The 21,643-nt window shown below is 41.9% G+C and overlaps 1 protein-coding gene across 3 annotated transcripts in view; it reads right to left on the bottom strand.

The window, feature by feature from the left end:
• gas7b (growth arrest-specific 7b) overlaps positions 1-17,827 on the bottom strand; it is a 76,858-nt gene extending 59,031 nt beyond the window's left edge. The window contains exons 1-2 of one of the 3 annotated variants that reach the window (XM_061810355.1): positions 17,437-17,827; positions 17,222-17,363 (exon numbers count right to left, since the gene is read on the bottom strand). In XM_061810355.1, the coding sequence (XP_061666339.1) occupies positions 17,222-17,320 (99 nt within the window). In that variant the 5' untranslated portion in view covers positions 17,321-17,363; positions 17,437-17,827. Of the gene's footprint in view, positions 1-9,402; positions 9,526-17,221 lie in introns of all 3 variants that reach the window. The other 2 variants (XM_061810356.1, XM_061810354.1) reach the window with 2 other exon arrangements.
• Between the last annotated feature and the right edge of the window lie 3,816 nt (positions 17,828-21,643).

Here is a 21,643-nt window from a genome sequence, read left to right as displayed (position 1 = left end):
AAGGAGAAAGAAAACAAGGGTTTCAGACACTATCTTTATTTGGAAATATTGTTATGCAATGGGGAGATGTGGGAGACTTGAGACACTGAAAGAGGAGGATGCAGATTCTCACACAGAGACTCTTAGACATTGACGCTGCTGAGGTCCTGTGTTGTGTGTATGCGTGAGTGCGGTGTGTGTGTGTGTGTGTGTGTGTGTGGTGTGTGTGTGTGTGGTGTGTGTGGTGTGTGTGTGTGTGTGTAGGGGGGGTGGTTGCTGCTGACAATTAGTTTGTTAGTGGAGCAAAATAAACACATGTGCACAAGAGGCTCTGAGAATAGTGTAAATGCCAAAAATTGACTTGGAAAAGCAACGTGTGTTAAGTTCCGCCCACCTTCCCATTTGTAAAAATTATTCTAGCGCAATACTGTGCATATGATTGAACCCATGTGTGCCGGCAATACGCCGTCACCTCGCATATTGAATATTTTGATTTAGTAAAGTGCTTTGATGTCGTCTTTTCGTTTTTGACTTTAGTGCGTTACTAAACAAACTGGTGGAGCGAGTGACACTCAACTGATTGAGCACATCAGGTAGGAGTGTGCACCTCAACACCACACTCACCATCCTACAAGGACAAGGGTGTGTATATTGTGTATCTCTACCCGATAAACATTGCTAACGCACTGATTTCGGTGTCTTACTACTTTTTAATGGCAGTTAATTTCTCTTTATTAGAGTGCCAGGTTTCGTTTATGGTTTCCACATGTGGGTGACAAACATATTTGGCAACCAAGCTCCCAGTGTTGCATGGCCGCATGAGTCATCAAAATATGATTCGTGGCTGGAAGGAAAAAGGAACTTGTGACAGTTACCTTAAACAGGAAATTTGCGTTGCTTGATGACAAATAGTAAAGTACAGTGAATTAGTGTTTGCTCATTGCTGAGAGGCATAATATTGCTTTTCCTATGTATTTCATTGGGGGGAATGATATGGTGAAGCTTTCCAAAATAAGTCACAGTCGGGTTGCTGTTTTACAGGTGACTTACGAGTCCTGTTTTTGTTTTAAATTTTCATTTAAAAAAAAAAACATTAGTTTCCTAGCATTTTTACGACAAAGGTGACTACTCCACTGGACCAAATGGGTGACAACAGTGGGGAAAGTATTTTGAGGATGATAGGTTACAGTAACATATTACAAAAAAAGGACTATGAACAAGTTCATTTTTGGAATGGTGAGTTTACTTTAGAATTTTGAATCAGGAACTATGATCTATTAACAAATTTATTAACTATCTTGAGTTTTCAGTCATGAGTACTGGCCTGTCACTGTGACATCAATGGTCATTACATCTTTTCAACGCCTCGTGCTAGACCAGGGGTGCCCAGACTATCCCAAGAGGTACTTCTCAAGCATTCACCCTCTCACAATCAGCGGTGGAGAGGAGAGGGGGGGGGGGAGAGAAACAGTTTTTTTTCTTTTTTTTTTTTAGAATGACCAATGATGAAATAAAATGGCCAAGTCACAGAGATCTACCCACTACAAAAATGCAAAACATATTTATTTTTAAGTATATTGAGGATTCTTTATGTGTATGTATGTTTGTGTGCGTTGCATAACCGCATGAGCCAATATTACACAACATAATGAACTTTAAACATTTTTTGTAACTGAGTTCATTTTGATGATCACTAAACACCATATGAATGAAAATGCACACCTGGGCTGTGTCACTCACGTCAGTGGATTCGTCCAACTGCAGTGAGAAGCACTCACAATTTCCAATGTCCTTCCACACATCAGCCATGGCTTCACAGCACCGTGTAACTGTACTACTTTACAGCCGCATTGATTTTATTGAAGATAATATTTACACCTTCTCTGGACCAAATAAAATTTTACAGAAAGAAAAATCTGATACGTTCAGAAAATGATACTCTGGACCTAAAATTTTCGATTATATTAAACCTTTTGCAAATTTGCACCCCCTGCCCGGAAAGGGTTAAAAGATTGGAACAACGAGTCAGTTATGCTTCTTCTATGTGTGATGTGAGGAACCCGGAAACGATGGTGGCGGCTTTCGTCGTTGAACTATATTATTTGAAAAGTGACTGAAATCAGAGGCCAACATCAACTCCATCCCTCCAAAAGGCTCAACAGAGGATGTAATTCCTATTTCTGCTAAGGAGGCATGGAGTACCTCAACATTTGTTGAGGTAGTTCTATACAATAGTGATCGAATCGGTTCTGTGTTCATCCATCCCAGTATGGTTTGATGCTGTTACAAAACCCAACTGCAACAGACAGTCAGGACTCATTATTATTTCCCTACCAACTCTTGAGGACTTGCACGCTCCAAGAAGTAAGACAAGACCATGAAAAATTCTCTTGGACGGTCCACATCCTGGTTACTACCTTTTTTATTTCCTTTCCTAAGGTAGGTGTGACCGAACATTGCACACTAAAACCACAAAACACTCCAATAGATTCTTCTCTATGTCCATTGACTTCTTGAATAATTGACATACTATTCCATTGTTTAATGTTGCCAATTTTTACCAATATTGCACTTTTGTATTGGGACACTATTACATTTCATTATTACTGTACTCAATGTAGTGGCTTCGCAAATCTTGATTGTTTGCATAACTATTCTTGGTTACTGATGGCCACTTATGTGTTTGAGGACTCTCAGTACCTTGGACAACTCTCACTGTATGACAATTATCCCATGACTATCAATCCATCAATTAATCTATTTTCTTAGCCACTTATCCTCACAAGGGTCGCAGGAGTGCTGGAGCCTATCCCAGCTGTCAACGGGCAGGAGGCGGGGTACACCCTGAACTGGTAGCGAGTCAATTGCAGGGCACATCGAAACAAACAGGCGCACTCTGCTTAGGGGCAATTTAGAGTGTTTAATTAATGATGCATGTTTTTGTAATGTGGGAGGAACCCGGAGTGCCCGGAGAAAACCCACGCAGGCATGGAGAGAACATGCAAACTCCACACAGGAGGGTCCGGGATTGAACCTAGGACTTAAGAACTATGAGGACAACGCTTTCCTGCTGATCCACCGTGCTGCCTTCCATTACTAGTCACTTTAAATTTCATTAAATTGCTTGACACATCATTTCCACAACTGCCATTGTATCAGCATTACATTGCTCAAGGACTCTCTGTTCTTTTGTTTATCATGTCCAAAATGTATATTTTGTCATATCGGGTGTTTGTTGTGGTACTAGAGTGGGTCCAACAACTGGAAACAAATTTCTTGTGTGTTTTAAAATACTAGGCTCATAAACTTGATTTTGATTGTGAACTGAACTACTTCATTTTTAGAACTGTGAATTGAAAAATGAACTAGTTTTCAAAGAAGATGAAATTTTGTAACAAACACTGGACATCAGAAATAGTTACTTTACTGTATTTTCAACAAACTTTTTGTGGTGACAATGTTCTGCCTTTAACTGGTGTAAAATTAGAAACGTGACTTGAAATTCTGGTCATCAAACCTTTGGCATACTATGCTGCCATCCCCACAGCTATTTGGTTAACCTGTTGTCATACAAATTATACTTCTATGACATGCAAAAAAAAGTCCTTATCTCATTTTCAACTGGTTGCTAGGCATTTGAGGGGATTGATTACTTTTAAACAGGTGTTACCTGTAACGCCTGAATATACAAGGCAATGGTTGGGAGTTTCTGGGTACAAATACTTACCCACCGAGACAGTGGTAAAGGAATGTTCAGGGTTTCCCAAACTGATTTTATTCTTCCCAAGACTGCTTCCTTTCCCTGTCATATTTGCTACTCAACAATTACATTCTTTCCATCACTCTTTCTACAGGTATGAGCAACATGAACATTTGCAGATGTGTCTTTAAGTTTGAGCTTGGTGCTCTGCTGAAAAGTGCATGCAAATGTTTTGGATGTTGTTTAAAATGGTTTGACGTGTGTGTGGTGTTTGGGTGACATTACAAACCACATCTGCCATTTCAAAATGGTTATACAGCAGCTATATAACAGTTAAATTGATAAATATGATTCAGAATGCACCTTCTGGTTTTTGCGTCTCTAGCCTGTGATGTCACAATAGCTGAACAGCCTGTTCATTCGGCATTCTGTGCTATTGTTCCATGCTGTTGTTCCCGTTTTTGAGTAGTTGTTGTTGTATGATTTAGTGATTTCACAATGATTTTTTGTGTGCCATTGGTTGTACAAATGGTTCAGGCAGTGGCAAGAGTTTGGCTTTCCAAGTGAAAAAGGAATATGTGACCAGTGGATAGGGAAAGTCAATCAACAGGCGAAGAAACGTTTTTAGCTGTGGGTCCCTTACAAGCATTCCAAACTCTGTGTTGATCACTTCGAACAAGTGTGCTTGAAGAAAGACCTGCCAGAAAGCATTGGATACAAGAGAGAAGATGGGCAGAGGCTGAAACCTGCTCCGGGGCCAACTAGTTTTCCTACAGCCATTCGCGCGTCAACCGCCAACATGAGAACTAAATCTCGCAACCACCTTGGTGTAGCGGCGAAGCTGCACAGACAAGAGGTGAGGATTTCCTTGTAAATACCTGCGACTCTATTATGGTTACTATGCACTGGGCAGTAGGAAAAAAAGACCCACCCAGTACTTTTCAGTACTGTCAACTGTACTTTTGCCTACATGACCAGCCAACAGGCACGGCAAAGACTTTCTGTGCGGCGCATTATAACGATACTCAAATGAGGGGCACACAATATATAGGTACACTGCATACCAGTTCTGTGTGTGCCCCCCCCCCGAAACTTCTACCTGAAGTTAGCGGGGATAGGCTCCCAACACTACCGTGACCATTGTGAGGATAAACAGCTCAGGTAATGGATGGATGCATGTAAAAGATTGTGCTGTGTCACCGGAACATTTATGAATAGTTACTATGTATAAATGTGGGAAAAAAAAAAATACTGGCACCCCTGGTTGGTGGCATCGTATTCCTGTGTGCACCGACCTCCGCCTGTTCTCCGACTGACCCCGTAAGCCTGACTCCTTTGACACTTCTGCCTTCCTTGATCGTTTTCCCGTGTACCGACTCCTGCCTGCCCGTTAACCTGCTCTCTACGCCCGACGTCCCAACTACCGCTGCTGCACCTGACTGCATGCCCGATCCCCAACCATTGAATAATAAACGTTTTTCCCGAATTACCTCTTTGTCTCCCGTGCCCTCCGGCATTTGGGTTCTGACATCCTTTTAATCAAAACTATAGCTGACAACTTTATGTGGTGTGTGTGTATTGTACAACATAGAAAAGTAAGTTTCTTTCGGCTTGCCCCATTAGGGGTCACCACATTTTGACATCTGAGATGAACGCTCATATTTGTTTGGCACAATTTTTACGCCGGATGCCCTTCCTGACGCAACCCCTCTCGGAGAGTGGAGGCCCCACTGTAACATAAACAATGCAAATATGAATTTTAACTGACCCGATATTTGCCCTCTGACCTTAAAATCCATTGTGGAGATGTAAGACATAATCACAAAAACAACATATTTGTTTAAATACATCAAAACCTAGTGATACATGATCAACCCCATGAGAGAAATAAAAATACCAGGTACTGCATCTACTGATTGATATATCAAACAGGCCATTGTAAGTATGCATTGCAAGCAGGTGGAAGGATCTTGGCAGTAGTGGAGCCTAAACCAGTGATCTTTGAGCAGGATGCGGGGTACACCCTGAACAAGTGGCCTTCCAATCACAGGGTACACAGAAACAAACAACTGTTCACACTCACAATCAGACCTAAGGACAACTTAGTCTCCAATTAATGGAAGTTTTTGGAATGTGGGGGTAAACCGGAGTGCCCAGAGAAAATCCAATGCAGGCACAGGGAGAACATCTAACCCAAACTCCACACAGGCGGGGCTGGGATTTAAACCTCAGTTCTCATAACTGTGAAGCAAACGTTCTAACCAATCGTCCCCTGTGCCACCACCTGTAATAATGCACTGCAACAATTTTAAAGTATCCATCCATCCATCCATCCATTTTCTTTGCCGCTTATCCTCACAAGGGTCATGGAGCATCCTGGAGCCTCTCTCGGCTGTCAACGGGCAAGAGGCAAGGTACACCCTGAACTGGTTGCCAGCCAATCGCAGGGCACATCGAGACAAACAGTCGCACTCACAATCACACCTAGGGGCAATTAAGTGTTCAATTAATGTTGCATGTTTTTGGGATGTAGGAAGAAACCGGAGTGCCCAGAGGAAACCCACACAGACACGGGGACAACATTGTGTGGCACAATTTGGAACTGCATCATCATACATCATCATCCAAAAAAAGTATTGAATAACATTTTAAAAGTGGTGTGATTTTGAGTGCGACTGTTGCATGTTTTTGGGATGTAGGAGGAAACCGGAGTGCCCGGAGGAAACCCACACAGACACGGGGAGAACATGCAAACTACACACAGGTGGGTCCAGGATCCAACCCGGGACCTCAGAACTTTGAGGCCAACACTTTCCATCTGATCCACCGTTCCGCCCCGATTTTAAAGTATCCATCAATATTAGTCCCAAAAGAGAATACGTTTGAGGAAAGGCTAAAATACTAAAAAAGCAAAGAAAACATTCCTTTGGAAGTCTGCACTTGAAAGTATCCTGAATGAGCAACCTATATAACAGCATACAATGTATAAGGGTCCTTGGACCCCTTGAAAGATGGTATACTTTTATAAACACATAATAGTAATCATATTAGTAGTAGTAGTCGTGAATCATCATCTTTATGTTTTTAATTAAAAGTGATTATATTTTAGAGTATATGTCCGTGGAACTCCAAAGAGGTCAAAACCCATTGGTGACATAAGGAATAAAATGGCAACGCAAGGCCAAATGAGAATACCTCTAATTACACTGACTGAGCTAATGTTTTTCCAAAACACACTCAAAATAGAAACAGTGACATACCCCCAGTATAAGATTATGTCTTAAAATGGTTCATTTTACCTCAAAAGCCCCAAATTGGTAGCTAAAAGGCCCAACAGTTCAAAGATTTCTGACTGGTACCACAACACAAAAGGGTTTTTCAGTTGACAGCAATTTGTTCCGAGGCCCTCCGTGACAGTTTGACTACAAGATATTAATTTTTTTTTTTTTAAAAACTCAAATATATTCTTTAGCCTAAAGCCAAGTTGGACAGAGGGTGTGTCCCACTCAAACATCTGAGATTTCACTGCTAGATGCACATGCATATGCATGTGTGATGACACAATTTAATTGTGACATGAGCAAAGGAGGGCCTTTTTTCTGCTATCCAAAGGACACTGTTTAGTTGCTGGCTGTTCTATAGGACAGATGTGACTCCAGGAAAACCATAAAGGCCTCTGCAAGAAGCCCATTCCTCACTCTACGGTTTTATTATAAACACAGCTGAAACGCCACGTGGACCGACATACCTAAAAGCTCATTGTGAATTGCTTTGGTTCAACTGGCAGGATAAAACTGTAATGACAGTGTCATTCAAACATAATACTAAGGTTTACATTAACACACAGATATTGCAAAACCAACATACATGACTGATTTAATTTTGAACACTGGCAAAAGGTTTGATGTAGTAGTCTAAACCCTCATACATGAAATGACACAACATGAAGAAGTAAATGGTTCATGTTGGTAACAAAACTCTGTAGGCCAAAATTGAACTGACGCTGCATCGTGCAAGTGGCACAATCCAAATTCTTTTGCTCTTGTGTGGCACAATTTGGAATTGCATCATCATACATCATCTCCAAAAAAAGTATTGAATAACATTTTAAAAGTGGTATGATTGTGAGTGCAACTGTTGGCTGTCTCCATGTGCCCCGCCTCCTGCCCGATTGGCTCCAGCACTTTCGCAACCCTCGTGAAGATAAGCGTGTCAGAAAATGGATGGATAATTTGGTCACAAAAAAATGCTTATCTTCACTCAATGTTTTTAAAAGTGTATACAACTGACAATTTTGGAACAGATTTTAGGAATATGAAGACATACACATGATTTGCTTTCACAGAACACAAATAATGAATGTTGTTGCAGCCTGCATCTGGCCCCTGGGCCTCGAGTTTCATACCTGTGCTCTACAATATTGCTTCGGGTTGCATGCTGTGATTAAATGGATAAAATGACCGTAATTAATGAATGTTATTATATATTTTTTTCAATTCATTGTAGTAATGTACTGCAGTAAAAGTCAGTTACTGTCCAAGTACTTTTTCACCTGAAATGTGAGAAACTATAGTTCTCATTCATTGAGGTTTCCTGTTAACACTTATCAACCAATATTAGTGTTTCATAAAATGGGCAAGAATCCTCTCTAGTTTGGATGTTGTCGGTTTTAATGTAAGGTACCTGCTCATTGTGACCTTTTACTTGCTATTTCGAACTAATTGAATTGCAATAGCTGTCGCCGTGTGTCGTTTCAAACACCGAGAAGTGATGTGCCAGCCGGCAACAGGCTTCTGAAGAACTTGAATGAGTCGTTTTGTCACACAAAGCCAGAGTAGTGACAAGGATCACATTCCTCTTCTGGCCCATTTTGGTGATATTCCGTTTACTTGCATTTGACATTGGTGCAAAAAAAAAGTTTGGATACAGTTCATCAGTGCTCTGACAATTGCCCAAACATTCACCCTCTGCATAATAGAAGCCGACATTTTCCTCTTTCTAGAGTTTTAGTCAATTCCATTCAATGAACAAAAGGTGGGTGAGTCATTTGAATGTGAAACTGAAGTCAAACATCACAAAAATCCAACCACAGTTTCAGTCAAGCATACTGTGGAACCACTAAGACTGTGATAAGTCACACTGAACATTAGATCATTCTGCTGGTCTTTAGTTTGTTTTTACTTTGTGACGGGCTAATCTCTAAGTGACTAATAAAACCAAAGCCATCCATCCATGATCCATTCATTATCTTACCCATTTATCCTCACAAGGGTCGCAGGAGTGCTGGACACCATCCCAGCTATCTTCGGGCAGGAAGCGAGGTACACCCTTAACTGGTTGACAGCCAATTGCAGGGCACATAGAAATCAACCACAATTCACAACTCACAATCACACCTAGAGGTCTCCAATTAATGCATTTTTGGGGGATATGGGATGAAACTGGAGTGCCCAGACAAATCCAATGCAGGCACTAAGAAAACATACAGTAAAGAAAATAAGGAGGGACAATTTCTGAAAATGATAATACTGTAGTTTCTCTAGTGTTTATACCTATGACCAGTTTTTAATTAAATGTTGCAAACGTTTTTTACTTTAAATTGAATGTTATGTCACTGTTATCCAAAATTCATGGCATGAACCTCTATTTATTTGAATCTATAAAAGGAAGATACCTCTACTGTACATGTAAACAGAAACATAGCTATAGTTCAAAAGGTTTACCTGATTACAGTGAGGAAAATAAGTATTTCAACACCCTGCTATATTCCAAGTTCTCCCACTTAGAAGTCAGGGAGGGGGCTGAAATTTTCATCATAGCTGCATGTCCACCATCAGAGAGATAATCTAAAAAGAAAAATCCAGAAATCACAATGTATGATTTTTTTTAATGATTTATTTGTGTGATACAGCTGCAAATAAGTATTTGAACACCTGAGAAAAACAATGTTAATATTTGGTACAGTAGCCTTTATTTGCAATTACAGAGATCAAATGTTTCCTGTAGTTGTTCACCAGGTTTGCACACACTGCAGGAGGGATTTTTTTGCCCACTCCTCCACACAGATCTTCTCTAGATCAGACAGGTTTCTGGGCTGTCGCTGGGAAACACGCAGTTTCAGCTCCCTCCAAGGATTTTCTATTGGGTTTAGGTCTGGAGACTGGCTAGGCCATGCCAGAACCTTGATATGCTTCTTATGGAGCCACTCCTTGGTTTTCCTGGCTTTGTGCTTTGGGTCACTCTCACGTTGAAAGACCCAGCCACAACCCATCTTCAATGCTCTGACTGAGGGAAAGAGGTTGTTCCCCAAATTCTCTCAATACATGGCCGCAGTCCTCCTCTCCTTAATACAGCGCAGTCGTCCTGCCCCATGTGCAGAAAAACACCCCCAAAGCATGATCCTACCACCCCCATGCTTCACAGTAGGGATAGTGTTCTTGGGATGGAACTCATCATTCCTCCAAACACGGTTAGTGGAATTATGACCAAAAAGTTCCATTTTGCTCTCATCTGACTACAAAACGTTGTCCCATGACTCCTCTGTATCATCCAAATGGTCATTGGCAAACTTAAGACAGGCCTTGACATGTGCTGGTTTAAACAGGGGAACCTTCCGTGCCATGCATGATTTCAAACCATGACGTCTTAAGTGTATTACCAACAGTAACCTTGGAAACGGTGGTCCCTGCTCGTTTCAGGTCATTGACCAAGTCCTGTCGTGTAGTCCTGGGCTGATTCCTCCTCCTCAGTTTTTTTCTGGTGTCTTTGGACAGCTCTTTGGTCTCGGCCATGTTACAAGTTGGAATCTTACTGATTGTATGGTGTGAACAGGTGTCTTTATGCAGCTAATGACATCGCACAGGTGTGTCTGATTCAGGATAATATATGGAGTGGAGGTGGACTTTTAAAGGCGGACTAATAGGTCTCTGAGGTATCAGAATTCTATCTGATAGACAGGTGTTTAAATAGTTATTTGCAGGTGTATCACACAAATAAATAGTTTAAAAATTATACATTGTGATTTTTTTTTTTAGATTATCTCTCTCACAGTGGACATGCACCTACGTTGAAAATCTCAGACCCCTCCATGGTTTCTAAGTGGGAGAACTTGGAATATAGCAGGGTGTTCAAAAACGTATTTTCTTCACTGAACAAATTCCACATAGGTGGGGCCATGATATGTACCCCGGCACTCTGTTAGGCAGATGCTCTAACCAGTCGGCCACCAAGCCGGCTGAAACCTATGTGCATGTTTTAATGAAACAGTAATTTACAACTAACCCTAACCTATTAACCTGTTCCTCAAGAAATACACATTAATAAAATTTTGTTTTTGATTCAATCAACAGTGGGGTGGCAGGGTGGCACAGTTTGAGCGTTAACCTCACAGTTCTGAGGACCAGGGTTCAAATCCCAGCCACGCCAGTGTGGAGTTTTCTCCCACATCCCAAAAACGTGCATTAATTCTGGGACTACACCAAACCTTGTGAGGATGAGCGGCTCTGAAAATGCATGGATGGAGTTAAGCACACAATGTATTTCATGAGTTTTATTAGCAGTTAATAAAAAGGGGAAAGATTTAAAAGGTGCTTCTCTGTACCTCTCTCTACTTCTGCATACGATATGCATCAGAATCAGAATCCGCTTTACTTGCCAAGAATGTTGCAGAACACACAAGAAATTTGTCTCCTGGAGTTGGAGCCACTCTAGTACGATTAAAAAAAAAAAGCTACTATGACAAAAAATAACAAGATCAATGCCTGCTGTATGGAACTGCCTCAACAATCGTGGCAGGTCGTGCTTCCCCAGAAGCCAAAGGAAGAACATCTTCTGCTGGGTCTTTATTAGGATAGAGTTGTTGTTGTTCTCACATTTCAGGTCCTGAGAGACAGCAAGTCCCGGGAACTTGAAGGTTTTGACAGTTGACATAGGGCAGTTGAGCAGCATGAGAGGAAGCTGTGGTAAAGGATTCCTCCTAAAGTGAATGATCATCTCCATCTTGAGCGTCTTCAAGTCCAGGTCGTGTTGGCTGCACCAAAACTCCTGACACTCTACTTCCTGTCAATATGCAAACTTATCAATGTCTTTGATGAGCCTGATGACTGTGGTGTTGTCTGCATACGTTTGGAGTTCGACAGCCGAGTGCTTTGAGGTGCAGTCATTCATATAGAGAGAGAAGAGCAGCGGAGAGAGGAGACATCCTTGGGAGACCCCAGTACTGATAGTGTGTGTGGATGATTTGGTGTCCCCCAGCCTCACCGGCTCTGTAGTGCCCATCAGGAATCTGTAAATCCAATGGCATATGGTTGAAGAAATGGTGAGCTCGAGCAGTTTGGAGGATAGAAGTACATGAATGATGGTGCACAGCTTGTATCCACAAACAGGTTCCGCGTGTAGATCCCTGTGCTGTTGAGGTGTTCCAGGATGAAGGGCAGTCCGTTGTTGACTATATTATCCACCACTCTTTTTACTCTGTAGGCAAACTGCAGTGGGGTCAGCAGGAGTCTTCGGACACCCTTGTGGTGGTCCACTGTGAGGCGTTCAAAGGACTTCATGACCACGAAGGTCATGGGGAGGGACCTGTAGTCATTTCGTCCTGAAGTAGTACTAGGACTGTGATGATGGTGGAGTGTCTGAGACAGAGTGGGACGTAACACAGCTCCAAAGATCTATTAAAAATATGTGAAAATTGGACTTTAATGGATGCGATCGCTTGTGGGTGGTTAGTGATCGTAATCCTCGTCAACCAGACGCAAAGTTGTAAGCAGCAAATTGGCTTTCTATCTTTTCCATGCAATTTATTCCTCTTTGTGATGTTGATTCCTTTTTTCACATGGTTTCTGGCCTAATTGTACAGGGAGCTGTCCCCACTCCAGAAGGGGTCCTCTTTAGCCTGGCAAAGTTGTTGAAGTTTGGCTGTGAATATCTGAAATGTCTTTGTTGGTACACACGCATCTTCAGAGAAGCTCCCGTAGGATGTATTAATGCCCATATACTGTATTCATCCAAGCCTCCAGTTGAAGTCTCAAAGACAAGCCAATCTGTGTAGTCTTTCAAACAGTTTTGAAGTTCCAGCTTCCACTTCCACTGTTTTCACCACAGGCTTTGCAGATTTAGGTTTGTGCCTTTATGTTGGTATCAAGTGAATGCAACTGTGAGCAGACGAGCCCTAAACTGCATGGGGCATAGCACGGTACGTGTTGTATAGCAGTGGTCGGGATTTTGATTTCTCTAGTGGTACAGTCAATGTGCTGCTTGTATTTAGGGGGTTTGAAGTTGAGTTTTGGTTTGTTAAAGTGCACAAGAATAATATGGTGCGAATCTGAGTGCTTTTTTTCAACTATCTTTACTTGGTCCACGAGCTTTTGCAGTGCAGCATTTTTGATAGTCTGGGGGTGTCAACACAGTGAGTGCTGAGCTCAGTGACAGTGACATCAGTACACTATTTTTCGTGGTTGTAGAAACATACAGTATTCCTCCCCCATTTGTTTTCCCCGATAGCATCATGTCGCGGTCCACACGGTGAAGCTACAAGCCAGGCAGCAGTAGGGGGCCATTGGGGATGCATTCATAGAACCAAGTTTCCATGAAGCACAGTGGGGCAAAACAAGCAAAATTTTTGTTGGTTTTTCTGAAGAGATTTCTTGGGGAGAACACTGTACAAAGTACATTTGAGAGGCGAATCGAGGCGCCATTCAGAATCCTCACTTTCAGAGCTCTATGGCACCGTCTTTCACTTCCTCTACGCACCACAGAGCAGACCTCCTCCTCTGGTAAGTAATGGTGAAGTAGCTCCAAGAAAAAAAATGCTGGATTTGTGAAAGAAGGGTTTGAATTGGTCATATAATGATTACCACTTCTTCAGTAAGTAAGTCCAAAGCCAAATGAAAAAGACAAAAACAAGGACAAAACTAGAAAGCGCGCTATTGACGCGACCAATGGGATCGACCCCATCGTGCACAAATTCACCATCCATCACACGTAATCATGGGTATATCATATGGATAATTTTATTTACTTTTTGATCTGTTGTTAACTAGAGTACTTAGATCTGGCTTTATTGTTCCCCTGCTGGTAGCTGATATATTGCTCCTATTTGAATGTAATCTACCACTTGCTTGCATAATACATCAACAGCAGATGTGCATCTAGTGTGTGAGTGCATAATATATAAAGTGATCTCTGAATATGAGTCCATAACTGCAATTAATTACGACAAATATGTAAAAACCACTTGAGGAAAGAGTCTAGGGGTCGGATCAACCTGTTGAACAGGCGCTCTTACAAAATGAAGCATGAATGCATGTAAATACTGATAGCACATTCTTGCACACCGCTTCTTATTCCAACACACACACATTCTTCTACCAACCTGTGTCAAGCAGGGTACACACACACACACACACACACAAAATCGGGCCAAAAGTAAGCATTTTCACTCTTACGATCACAGTTCGCATGGATCTGATTGTGAGCTGTCTCTGAAAGATCATACTGTGTGATTACCCTGTGGTGTGCGTTTTATTAAAAGGGATTTTTCTTCCCCAATCTGCTCAGAAAATGGTCTGGGTCAATAAATGTAAATGTTAATCGTCTTTCGTATTCACGACACAATGCGTCAAACAGTGAGTTTGCCCGGACAATGGAAAGATTGTGATTGTGCAAATTAGGACGCACAATGAAGCCAAAGCTGTTGCCAGATACAAATAGCAAACCAGCTGGTTATGATGAGCAGTGTTCAAGACAACAAAAAACGGTAATGTGGTTGCACAAGTCTGCACACCCTCTGATAAATGTGTTCAGAATTAAGCAACACATTCAAAACTCATGTGAAACGGGAATCAGCACACAACTTAAACTTGCTCTGATAAACCAAAAATATATTAAGGTGAGTACATGTATACAATACTCCTAGTGAATCCCCTTAAAATGTCAAAACACTTGAGGTGGAATTGATGACAGTGAGGGTAATTATTATTATTATTGTTAATGTGAAAATTAAGAGCTGGAATAAAAATGACAGGGCAGGTGCTTGAGGTGCTTGAAGACCACTTGGCATCTAAGTGGGCTTGTGCTAGGTAGTTTTCTCCAAATTCAAAGCAACTGTGATAAAAATGTCAAGGAGGAGAGTGACAATATAGTAACTTCGTTTGCTATAACAGCTCTTTGTTCTCTCGATGCCCTGCGACACTATGCTGCCACTGACAGGTCATGGCGGATATTGTTGTGTGTGTGGTGTGTCAGGTACACAACACAATCACAGCAGTAAGCACACAGCACCAGAGCACCCCAAGGTTGTGTCCTCTCTCCTCTGCTCTTCCCACTCTACACAAACGACTGCACCTCGAGGCATTCGACTGTCAAACGTCTGAAGTTCACAGATAACACCACGGTCATTGGCCTCATCAAAAACAGCAACGAGTCTGCGTATCGACAGAAAGTGGCGAGACTGGAGCTTTGGTGTGGTCAACAAAACATGGTGTTGAACACTCTATAGACTGTAGAGATGATTGTGGACTTCAGGAGGCATCCTTCACCACAGCTGCCCCTGACACTGTCCAACAATCTTGTGTCAACTGTCGAGACCTTCAAGTTCTTGGGAATTACAGTCTCAGAGGACCTGAAGTGGGAGACGAACATCAACTCCATCCTTGGAAAAAACAGCAAAGGATGGACTTCTTGCAGCTTCTGATGAAGCACGGCCTGTCACAAGATCTTCTGAGACAGTTCTAATATAGCGGTCATCCAATCATTACTGTGTACCTCCAGGATCCTCTGGTCTGGGGCCGCCACAAAAAAGAACAAACTTTGACTGCAACGGACAATCAAAACCACATAACGGATTCTCGGCACCACTCTACCCACTATTGAAGACTTGAACGCAACTCGAACTAGCAGGCAGGATGTTTTTGAACCCTCCACATCCTGGCCACCAGCTCTTCCAGGTCCTTCCATCGGGAATGTGCTACCGATCAATGCAAGTAAAACCTAGCAGGCATTTGAACAGTATTTTCCCCCTGGTAATTAAGTCATTAAAGTTTTGATCAGCAAACTTACTATTTACTGCCTTGTGCCATTGTTGGGACACTCACTCACATCCTGCTGGTCCAATCCGTATTAGTACAAGTAATATATTTTGCAGACTATCGCACAATTCGTCACTTTAAACTGCTTCCTTTGCACGATTGTCATTGCACTGGTCTATAACGGGAACCGCAAACAGGTAAAAACACTATTTACAAGCTTAACACTATGGGACGTTGACACACTCTTATCTCTTGATGCACATCTGTGACTCTTATAATAAACAGAAATGTCTCTTGTTCTTTGCTCTTGCTACATGTTGTTCTTTGTTCTGAATGCCGTACCACGGCAGTACCGATTGCTGGAGAAAAGTTCCTTGTGTTTTAACACACTTGACCAATATAGCTGATTCTGATTTTTCTGTCATGTGTGGGATCGCTCTCATTTTAAAGATTGGCAAACATGTTAAATCCTCGTATGTGTGTGCACGACCTTCCAAAAACAATCTGGCAACATGACATTTTTCAATTCATGCTGTGATGCTTAGCACAGATAACACAAGAAAACTGTCACACACACTGTCCAAGACTCCACCACCACATCATGTACCCAGGACCAAACTTAATTTCAGAGATACACTTCCAAAAAAGTAAGCGCACACATTTCCCTCAAGCAGGGAAAGTGAGGGGCTGACCATGAGGAAGTAGAGCCACCAGTTCAATCACGCGCACTGAGGGGAGACCTGAGAATTTCAGTGGAATGCGGGTGGAATGAGGAAGTTTGGAGCCACTCAGCAAGATGCCACTCACTGGAGGAGGTTTGACTAAATCTGATAAACATAGCACGAGAATCTATTCATCTATGCATGTGTGTTGCTTCTAGCTTGATGTGGCTGCTCTGAATCTATTTGGTAGATGGGAGGATTAAATTGACTTGGGGTTTTGGTTTCTATATTATTTTAAAGTTACACTCCAAGTTTAGATGAATATAAATTAGGCAGATGCACATTTTAACATTTTAGACTTAAAAGGCCAAATTAAGATCTAAGGTAAATGGTTGTAAAGGCACATCTCAATAAATTAAAAGTATGGTTGAAAATTCTATTTATTTTAGTACTCATACATTATATATGTAAATTCATAAAACAACTGGTAAAATACCTTTCAGAGGGTAATTTCCTGCCTGATTTTTGTATTGAAAATAATTTGCAACGTTTCTTTATTCATTGTTACATATTATTTTTCTTTCACGAGATGGTGAATTGGGGGTTTTTCATTTGCTGTGAGATATAATCATCAAAATTACACATAAATATTTATGAAATCGAGAAATATTTCAATCCGAGTGTGTGCTCCGCATCTGTATATTTGTTGCACTTCCTGAACTGATTGACACTATTCTAAATCATTAAGCTGTAATGGAAGGAGAAAAAAATACATTTTTTTATTATGTTTTATTTTTATTTTACAGGATTAATGGCCGCATATTAAGTAGTGTAATAAAACGACTTCATCATACCTCCAACACCTGGACATAACTTGAAGGAAACCATCCACGGGCTCCATCTTTTTCTCCTTCCCACCAGCCTCCGGGCAGAGACTGCACCACCTTGATCATCTCCCCGGCATCGAAACTCAGTCCCTGCTGGTGCTGCTCTCCACTGAACGGGTACAAAGTTTTGCAGTAAGATCCAGACATCGCCCGGAAAACCAAAACTTCTCAGACAAGCTTGCCCGATGACGATGGTGGTGGTAAAAGTCCACACGTCGGAAGATAAGACGAATGGAAACCTTGCGGTGAGACCTGTGTGAAGGAGAGGAACAGGTTGCTGGGTGGCCGCAGTCGACACACGCCTCGCGTCGCTCTGCCTGCTTGCCTGAGCTTCTCTGTTTGAGGCTACAAAGCTCAAAAGTCAAAGCCGGGGGAGGCAAGCAGAAGAAACCCCGGAAACAATTGCTGGTTTCAAAATAAAAGCTTCATAATCAACGCTTTTCGTTTTTGTCATTTGAAATCCGACGTGCTGTACTCTAAAACGGTCAACGCTCTGGCATATGGGAGGAATTTGAAGTTTTAAAAGTGCTCGAAAGATTTGATGTAGCCTTGACTTCTTGAGTATTCGCTGACCAAAGCCACGCCCGTCCGTGACGTGCACGAAGACGTGCACTGTATGTCGAGTGGACGTGCACAGTACGTGGAGTGCGTGTAACGCAAACAAGCCGACGTTACCAATGGATGCTTGCATTGGGAGCGTCACATTTTTGAAAGTGCCGAATGTGGAACCTGTAAAGGTTATTGTAAAGGAGTGTTACTATAACACTGAACGTTACTGTTACACAAAATATAAATAGAAATATACAATCCATGAAAAATCTGAAAGGAGCTACAGGTAAAGCAAGAAGATTACATACACTGTGCAAAAAAAACAAACTAAACATCTCCTGTTTCTAGACAGTTTGGAGCACCAAAATTATTTAATTTTGTTAAATGCCACAATAATGGGAGAGAGAATTTCTTAGAGAATTTGTCAACATTTCCTTTGAGGGCAGAAGTTTCCACCAGGGGTGTCAAACTCATTTTAGCTCAGGGGCCACATGAAGGAAAATCTACTACCAAGAGGCCCAGACCAGTACATCATGGCTGATATATTTATCCATCCATTTTCTTCACCGCTGAGTGGGGAGTGCTGGAGCCTATCCCAGCTGTCAACGGGCAGAATGCGGGGTACACCCTGAACTGGTTGGCTGGGCACATTGAGACAAACAGCCGCACTCACAATGACACACCTAGGGGCAGTTTAGAGTGTCCAATTAATGTTGCATGTTTTTGGAATGTGGGAGGAAACCGGAGTGCCCGGAGGAAACCCACGCAGGCACGGGGAGAACATGCAAACTCCAAACAGGCAGGTCCGGGATTGAACCCGGGACCTCAGAAATGTGAGGTCAACGCTTTACCAGCTGCTCCACCGTGCCGCCTTGGCCGATATACACCATGTTATATACTTCACAACTTAAAAAAAAAAAAATTACGATTGTTTTCTTTGTTTTAATACAGTCTAAAATAGTGCAAGTGCCCAACATCACAATTATAATAGAAAACATTACATTTTTTTTTTCAAATTCTGAGGCAAAAGAAAGCAATCCCTCAGTTATTCACATAAGTATATCACAGAACACACAACAATATCAGTGTGTCATTTCCCAGGCAGAAATATATATATTCCCTGTACGAAATATCTTCCCGAAACAAGTACAAGAAGAGTGTATAGTGTCATAATACTGGATAACAATGTTGTTGCGCCCTAGTAGCTGTTTGTTCAAGTTACTCAGGTGCTTTGAAACATCCACCATATATGCAAGGTCCTGGCATCCATTCTGGGAAATCAAATTCCAACACTGGTTTGCCCTTTTCTTCCATGAACTGTCTAATTTCTTCTCGTAAATTTTTAGAAATGCCTCTGCACATCACTTTAGCTAAACCTCCATACCTCAGTGTTGTATGACAGACCATAGATGTGGTCTATCTCTCCGAGAAGGCTGTCAAACTGATGGTGATTCAGGCGTCTATTGATCAAATTAAATTAACCGTTCTGATAACCACTTTCATGAAGTTATCCATCTTTAATGACTTGAAACACAAAGCCTCCTGGTGCAAAATACAGTGAAACTTCCCCAAATCACGTCCTCCACTTGCTGATTGCACTTTTTCTCTGAACTTTGTCACAACACCTGATTTTTTCCCCGGATCATTGAGGGTGCACCATCAGTGCGGGACAAGCGTTATGACGAGTGTAGTGAAATTATCAACTCCTGTTGTCGTAACTTTCATTAGCACCCTCTCCACGAATTCTCCAGTGACCGTCAATGTGTGATCAACTCCGCTGATTAAAATAGCCCCTTGTGCAACATCTGTAATGTCCGTGCTTTCATCAGTTGCAACTGAAAGTGCAATAAATGCCTTTACTTTGTGTTGTAACTAGCTGTCCAAATCCACTGAAAGAACAGAAGCCCCCGTCTTCAACCATGTTTCTCGTCAGGCTCATATTTGCAAAAGCCTGGCACCTTTCACGGCACACAATCTCCACTGTCTTCCTTCATCATGCATGTCTTTACAAATTCAACCTCATTAAATGGTTCTGAAGCCAGTGCGATTTCATTAGCAGCATCACTGATGTCTCTGCTGTGAGTAAACGGACTGCTGTTTCTTTAGACCCGCCAAGTCCATTCACCTTCCCACTTCTCCGCACTCCTTGAAAGTTGTCATGTTTGTCAGCATGAAGACTCAAATAGTGGCAACAAAGGTTATATTTTTTCAGCACTGTAACATACTGTGAATACACCAAACATATAGCTATCCCATTCACTTCCGATTACAAATAGGTGGACAACCATTTTTCTTGCTGCACACTGCGTCCACTTTTCTCTTTTTGACACAGACATTGGACAAATGAAGATAGTAAAGCACACATTAAAAGTATCATCGAAGGCGTAATAAATAACGCTGGCAGAACACAAAGCAGCTCATCAGGATCGAGGGGACACAATCAGAACAGCAGTTGTTTTTATTGAAAAATGCAGCTAATTTTTGTGTCCACACCATCGTTTTATACTTTCCAAAATCCTCTGGTGGGCTGGATCAAACTGGTTTGCGGGCCAGATCCGGCCCGCGGGCTATACGTTTGAGACCCTTGGTTTACATGGACAAAAAGTACAATGTCTTTAAAGAACATGAGGAAGTCCAGATGAAGAGGTCAAGGGGATTTATTTAAAGCCACACCTGAAACACTGCTTTGATTGTTTGAAATCATAGGAAAATCAAAAAAAGTCAGCAATGAAATCAGAGAAAGAATCGTGGGGCTCCTCAAGTATGGCTGATCCTTGGGTGCAATTTCCAGATGATTGAAGGTTCCGCGTTCATCGGCTCAAACAATTATACACAGGTATAAACATCATGGGACTGTCCAGCCATCACATTGCTCAGGAAGGAGACGGGCTCAATGTGGCAGAGATGAAAATGATTTGGTCCGAAATGGGCAAATTATCCCCAGAACAAAAACTAAAGACCTTGTGAAGATGCTAAATGTAAATGCCATTATCCACAGTGAAATGAGTCCTGCACCAACATGGGATGAAAGGCCACTCACTGAGAATGAAGCCATTACCCCCAAAAGAAACATTAAAAAGGCATATTGCACTTTACAAATAGACATGAAGACAAAAATCTCGACTTCTGGGGACAAGTCCAATGGCTTGATGAAACTAAAGTGGAACTGTTTGGCCATGATGAGCAACGTTACAACTGGAGGGAAAAGGAGGGAGCTTGTAGACCCAAGAACACCATACCAACTGTGAAAAATGGAGGTGGAAGCATCATGGTGTATGGCTGCTTTGCTCCAGCATGAACTGGAGCTCTTTATAGAAAATACGACATAATGAGCCTCATGAGCCAGGAAGCTAAAACTTGGGTGCAAATTGATCTTCCAAATGGACAGTGAGCCTACTGCATACTTCCAAAATGGTTAAAAAGTGACTTTAGCATAACAAAGTCAACGTCTTGGAGTGACGATCACAAAGCCCTTATCTGAATAGCATTTAAAATTTCTGGGCAGAACTGAAAAGGTGTGTGTGATGTGTGTGCGAAACCTGACTCAGTTGCACAAGTTTTGTCTGCAGGAATGGGCCAGGATTACTGTCAGAATTTTCTGGAAGGTTATCTAAAATGTGTCAGCCAAGTTATGCAGTTCAAAGGAAATGCTACTCGATACTGAGAAAATGTATGTAAACCTTTGACCTTAAAGAAACTAATTCTCTACAAAATTATCTCTCATGATTGTGGCATCCATCCATCCATCCACCCATCCATCCATTAATCCATCCATCATCTACCGCTTATTTAAGGTCGGGTCGCGGGGAGGAGCGGCTTTATCAGGGATGCCCAGGCTTT

Source organism: Syngnathoides biaculeatus, chromosome 22 (genome assembly GCF_019802595.1).
Source record: "Syngnathoides biaculeatus isolate LvHL_M chromosome 22, ASM1980259v1, whole genome shotgun sequence".
In the NCBI taxonomy this organism is placed as follows: domain Eukaryota; kingdom Metazoa; phylum Chordata; class Actinopteri; order Syngnathiformes; family Syngnathidae; genus Syngnathoides; species Syngnathoides biaculeatus.
This window is presented reverse-complemented; position numbering and strand designations above follow the sequence as displayed.